The 6,362-nt window shown below is 50.1% G+C and overlaps 1 protein-coding gene and 1 long non-coding RNA gene across 2 annotated transcripts in view; one reads left to right on the forward strand and one right to left on the reverse strand.

Moving 5' to 3' along the window:
• The window catches only part of LOC100747203 (ejaculatory bulb-specific protein 3), an 11,190-nt gene extending 4,828 nt beyond the window's left edge, over window positions 1–6,362 (reverse strand). The window contains exons 1-2 of the mRNA XM_003488424.3: window positions 6,198–6,362; window positions 739–910 (exon numbers count right to left, since the gene is read on the reverse strand). Of these exons, the coding sequence (XP_003488472.1) occupies window positions 739–910; window positions 6,198–6,203 (178 nt within the window). The 5' untranslated portion in view covers window positions 6,204–6,362. The remainder of the gene's footprint in view (window positions 1–738; window positions 911–6,197) is intronic.
• LOC112212615 overlaps window positions 1–6,362 on the forward strand; it is a 15,902-nt gene that overhangs the window by 3,247 nt on the left and 6,293 nt on the right. The window lies entirely within an intron of this gene.

Below are 6,362 nucleotides of genomic sequence, written 5' to 3' on the forward strand. Positions count from 1 at the left end.
GAAACCGGAAGAGACGGCGGACGCGCGAGTAGCTGCACGTTTCGTTGGTGCGCGACCGCCAGGACGGGAATGAGAAGAAAACGAGAAACGAAAACAACCAGGAGAAATAGGAAGTAGAGGACGTTGCTTATTGGATTTCGAGGCAAGAGGTCCCCTAAGACCAAGTAACGGGGAACGTTAGAGTCTGCGCGATAAAACAAGCCGCGCCGAGGGAAAGGATAGTCGGGTTAAGGCAGAGATCTGTGAAATAGAAAAATACGCCGAGACGTTTGCCTGCTACTTTCGTCTGCAATTTATATCGCGGCACGACGCTACGTTCTTACGAAAATCTTCCTTTTCGTTCGTCCCGTGTACCGATCCCTGCTTCCTCTTATTCCCGCATTTTCCGTTATTTCACTGACAGTTCCGCGTATTTCGTGTTCGTAAACTGTAGAGTTTATGTCTGTCATTGACGACAAACGTATGCGATCGGTACCGGTATCGTTCCATCGTCGTGCAATTACATCTACCTGGTTTATAGTTTCCGGCAAAATGAAAAGCCAGAGATAACTCCCTGCGCGGCTTAATCGTCGCCTGACGTTCTCCGATTCGAGAGGAAGAACGCGAGGAAACGGTTGTTTCGCTCGTAGGACAGTGCGCCGATCGGCCGATGTAATTGGAGACGAACGAGGGCGGCACGGTGGCCAGGTGTAGGTGGTGGCGTTAAAAGTTAAAGTTAACGTTAAAGGATCGACTCACGTTTAAGCTCCTTGCCGTCGGGTGTACAGTTTCCGGCGTCCAGCAGGCAGTTTACGTAGTTGTTGAGTAGACGATCGCTGTTGAGGATCGAATCCAAGTCGATGTTGTCGTATTTCGTCGTGTACTTCTCTGCCAGGACGCAGACCAACATGGCCAGGAAAACAACCGCGACCTGCATACGAAAGCCGGACAGAAAAGCGCGAGTCTTTTATAAAGTGGCATTGTACGTGATAAAGCGACGTAACGCCGTGATACCGAGCACCAACCCTTCACCACCCATTTTCCTCCCCATCGTCCTTCGTGTTTTCTCGCGGCTGAAGCTAACAGGCTAATAACAAAAACTCCACCGACTTTGAAAAACCGTTATCGTGCTGCACGACACGACACTGCGATGGGTATCAAGAGCATCGAGGGATTACGTCGTTCTCGAGACTTTCGCGAGTTACCCGTTCTACAGCGACGACGATCCGATGCAGCTAGTTGGCTGTGATACGTTTCGACGATATTTTACTTGGTAGCCTGTTGTTACGTTCTCGAAACTTTCCCGCTACTTTGTCGAGAAGCTGAAACTTGTCGGGTAACTATCGCGTCAAAACAGATTACGCGATTCGGTGACATGCAACGACTTTTAAATACAACCCGTTCGAACTTTGATCGAGAAGTCGACCTGCGCTACCTCTCGGATTAGAAACGCTCGTAAAGTTTATTATCGGAGCGTCGTACGAGCTTCGACTTGGACGTAGATGTGTAAGAATCTGGAGATCGAACGTACTTGGGCTAAAAAAATACGTATACCGAGATCGCCCTAGAGACGGAATAATTTAGCTGCGTCGAGTTTGTCGCTTGCAGCGACGAAACGTCTTTTATTCGAGGCACGAAAAGTAAAAGAGAGAGGGAGAGAGAGAGAGAGGCAGAGAGGCAGAGAGAAACACAAGCAAGTGGTTGACGTGCAACGAGAACCGGTTCGGCTCTTTCAAAAATGCGTACTTACGCCTGCGCGTGACAAAATGGAAGGGGTTAAAGAGATCGTTCGTCGCGACGCGCTGTATAAACAGACTGCGATCCAGCGTGAGCGTTTTCACGGTTGGATCGACGATAGGTGAGCGAAGTTGGCCGGATAAGTCGGACGAAAGGTCGAGTAGCGCGTAACGGAACAGAAGATGATCGTGAATCTGATCGTGGACAATGGATAGGACGCGACTAGTAACGCGATCCTGGCTAAGTGGATCTCGGAAGCGACGCGGCCGACACGAAATCTGGCTTGCTATTTCCCGGCTACCTTGATAATGTCGAAATTTAATATTCCATCGATGTAACCGAGATCCGATCTAGATTTAACCCGACTTGGATCCGCGCTCGACGGAAATTTGCTCGGTACGGGGAACGCGCGGACGAAGACTCGGTGCGTATACCCGAGGCGAGCGAAGTCTAAGTACAACGCGAAATCTAGTACAACGCGACTCGGCTGACAACCGCTGGTTAGTCGTAGCGATCTCTGCTCGTTGTTCGTGCGCTTGACCCAACGCGAGACCGGATTACGCAACGACGATTCACGGTTAAACGGATCGCAGGCGACACGAGCCCTGATCGAGCATCCCGCTTTCTACGCTCCAGATGCACGAATAACGCGCACACCCGACCGTGCCGTACCGTGCCGTGCCGTGCCGTGCTGCTGTTGTAGCTGCTAACCGCGCGACAACAAGTCGTCCTTGCCCGTTCCGACTCGCGATTTTCCATAAATCCTGCGCAATCGTTTCCGTACCTACGCGTGCACCGGTGCTAACGATCGACGCGCATTCTTCGGCCGAGCAAAGCTGTTTCGAGGATAACTTGGCGGAAGAATTTTCGTCGTTCGTTCAATTTTCGTTAATCGTCGGACACGCGGATTTCGTTCGGCAACGTTGAAATTTCCCTTCTTGCTAAATGCTTGCCGATGCCTGTAACGAGTAATCGCCAACAAAGAGGAAAACTCGCTGTTTCGTAACCCAGTCTGTACGAAACGTTCGTCTTTCGTACTTTCGCTGACTCGAGAGGCTCGTAAAGACGCGTACAGCAGCGTGTTTGCACGGACCGGATTTCGCTCGTCAATTTCTTACCGCTGACCGATCCGTCGTCTTCGAAACGGGCCAAGGTGAAGGAGATGAGGAAAAGACGAATACCGCTCGCTTGACGATACAGCGCGAATGCACCGCGCTCGGGACCGAACGTTAATCCACGGAAATTGTAATTCGTGCGTAACGTAGTCGTAACGGCGTCAAGGATAAGGATGGTTAAATCGAACGTTGGTTGGTTAAGGAAATCGTAGTCGACGATTGGTTACAACGTTACGAAGAAACGTCTTTCGGTACGTTAAACGTGCCCACGCGAGTACATTTTACGCCATTATCGTCGAAAGAAGGATTCTTTTCGTACCGCTAAATTTTCCAGACACAGCGGCAAGATTAAAAGCACCGGTTAAAAAAATTACCCGATTCTTTCTCGCGCCTTTTCCACGAAAAGAAAGCATCGACGATGCAGCTACCGCGCTATTTTTCGTTCCAACCGCTTTCGTCGATCGTTTTATCCTTACGAAGGTTTTGGTAAAAACCTGCTTGTACGACAAAGAGGAAGAAGAGTAGAGTTCGCGAGTCCTGTCGCTCGACTAAAATAGTCCGAGGCACGATTGCGAAAATGCTCGTACACCGAGCGCCGCTCTCTAAACAGCGTAATGTCGATAATTACGGAATTGGTGTCACCGTCGCGCCGTGTCGTCGTCGTTGTCGTTGTCGTCGTCGTTGTCGTCGTCGTTGTCGCTGTCGCTGTCGTTGTCGTTGTCGTTGTCGTTGTCGTCGTCGTTGTCGTTGTCGTTGTCGTTGTCGTTGTCGTTGTCGTTGTCGTTGTCGTTGTCGTTGTCGTTGTCGTTGTCGTTGTCGTTGTCGTTGTCGTTGTCGTTGTCGTTGTCGTTGTCGTTGTCGTTGTCGTTGTCGTTGTCGTTGTCGTTGTCGTTGTCGTTGTCGTTGTCGTTGTCGTTGTCGTTGTCGTTGTCGTTGTCGTTGTCGTTCGTGTTGTCGTTGTCGTTGTCGTTGTCGTTGTCGTTGTCGTTGTCGTTGTCGTTGTCGTTGTCGTTGTCGTTGTCGTTGTCGTTGTCGTTGTCGTTGTCGTTGTCGTTGTCGTTGTCGTTGTCGTTGTCGTTGTCGTTGTCGTTGTCGTTGTCGTTGTCGTTGTCGTTGTCGTTGTCGTTGTCGTTGTCGTTGTCGTTGTCGTTGTCGTTGTCGTCGTAGTCGTCGTTGTCGTTGTCGTCGTAGTCGTCGTCGTAAGCGGCACACGTAAGTACATAAATCCCATGACGCAATCGCACCATCGAGGAATGCTTCCTAACGCCTTTCACTCTCACGAATAAATTTCACCTCGGTTCTTTGCTCGTTTTTCGTGGACAGCGGACTGCCGTTCGATGAACAAAATTTTGTTACCAACTGCGACGGAAACCGTGCTCCGTACTTGGCAATCGAACGCGGATAACTTTTGACAACGATAAATGTAAATGGATCGCGGAAGGTAATCCGACGAGTCAAACTGTCAAAACGTTAAGCGATATTCGTCGTTCGCAAATTAAATTCTACGAAATCTCTAACAACGATACATCGATCCGACCATAACGAATGCAAATATCCTCTTTCGCGCGATACCGCTGAATCACGATGACCGGATACCGCCGCTGAATCTATCCCGGACTAATCGATGGTTTTTAAATAGTCGCACGATTAACCTCGCGGTTGATTAAAACGCCGATGCGAGCGACACGCCGTCAAAGCGGCGAAATCGTATATCCGATGAAACGGCGCGCGTTAATTTCCGACGATTAACGAGCTGCGCGTAAAGTCCTCTAATTAGACGTAGATTAAAACCACGAGCGTCGAAGATCGAACGAACGGCGATAGAACGAAAATGGCGGACGAATCGCGTTCGATCAGCTCGAATCCAGTTTCTTATCACGCTGCTCGATCGTACCCGTAGCGGTTACCGCAGACATGTTGTTGCACGCGACCAGAAATTTTCCTGTTCTTTCTCGTATCGCTTGGAAAAGATGGCGGTGAACGCGTGCGAAATTCATTTGCCATTGTCCGCTGGCCATCTCGCGACGCGTCCAATCCGATTTTCACCGATAAATCGGCGGGAGAAATTGAAATTGAAAGTGCGATTTTCCTATCTATTCGCCGAAGAGGATTAGAAAGATCGATCAACGAGGGTGAATAGAAACGTGCGGCTTTCCCCGGATTAAAGTATTCCGGCGAAACGATGATCCGATTTAGACGAATGTCAACCGGCATTTTTCCACTGCGCTGCGATCCGATCTATGCAACTATGGAGAGACTAACGCGTCGATGTTCGAGCAAACTTCAGGAAGAACGAAGCAAATAAAAGGCCATGGCCGGAAACGAAGGCTTGGCTGCGCTAGTCAAGCTAGAACGGTCGACGAAATAAAATCTTCTCGGTTAATTTCGTACGAGCCTGGGATAGATACGCGTGCGAACGAATACCGGCGACCGAACCATCGCGATTCCCAGCTACGGTTCGAGGTTCGGTTCCTCGGAACCACCGTTGTTCCACCGTCATTCCGTTCCACGCTGCAAACCAGAGATACGTTCGGCAAATTTTCATCGACGCTGTTCACAGCCGATCTGCTCGAACGTCGAATTACTTCCGAATCGACAAGAGAGTATGAGCGATTTCGCAACGTCCGTCATATCCGAATCTGTTCGTCGCTCGATGCTCCGATCGATTTATTTAGCTCGAGCTAAAATTTCAGTAGAAAGTGTTGCGCGCGAACGATAGTCGTCCCGAAGGCCTTGGTCGCTCAGCGAAAAATATTATTATCGGCGGCACCGCTTATTTCCCTTACGTGTCGCGAGACACGCGTGAATTTTCTGCGAAACGAACGGAGGGCGGGTTCGCTGTGGCGCGTGTTGCGAATTCAAGCGAGACGATCTTCTTCCGGCGTGATAACTCGGGCAGACGCACGCGTCGCAATTAAGTCGCGAAAGACGTTCACGGCGTTAAATGGTTTTGCACGGTGTTAATCGCCCCGGACGATCCTCCGAGGTATTCGAACTACGTCGTCGCGCATAAATACGTTATGCCGTTACATTTTCTTGTCTAAGGTATATTTTCCGGCATCTCTGTTCGTCCAATGATTCGACTTTTAAACTTACGCGAACGTGAGAATACGTTGCGAGAACGAGTCGGCTTGCAGCGCAAAAACAGGCGCTAGATTTACGTTTGAACGAGAGAAGCAAGGTCGATCGAGTGCCATAGAGATTGGAGCAAGCTGTGGTACAAAGCGCAAGACCCGATGCAAAAACCGAAGGAAAAGCGAAAAGGAAAGAAAGATATGGAAAAACTAAAGAAGAGGAAATGGGGAGAGGGCGAGGCGAGGACAGAGCGTGGGAGAAGAGGCGAGAAAAGGAAAGAGTGTCGCTTACCTTCATGTTTGCAGCTCGTGTGGTGCAGGAAAACGAAGTTAAGCGTGACTGATGCTGGCTTCGGCGTCGATCAAGTGTTTTATACCCGGCCGTTTGCCCAGCCTCCGAATTCGTCGGATCGGTTTTAGTCGTCTTTCTCGCACCTCCGCTGCCGTTGCCGGCGGC

This window comes from Bombus impatiens, unplaced genomic scaffold (genome assembly GCF_000188095.3).
Source record: "Bombus impatiens unplaced genomic scaffold, BIMP_2.2 scf_0233, whole genome shotgun sequence".
In the NCBI taxonomy this organism is placed as follows: domain Eukaryota; kingdom Metazoa; phylum Arthropoda; class Insecta; order Hymenoptera; family Apidae; genus Bombus; species Bombus impatiens.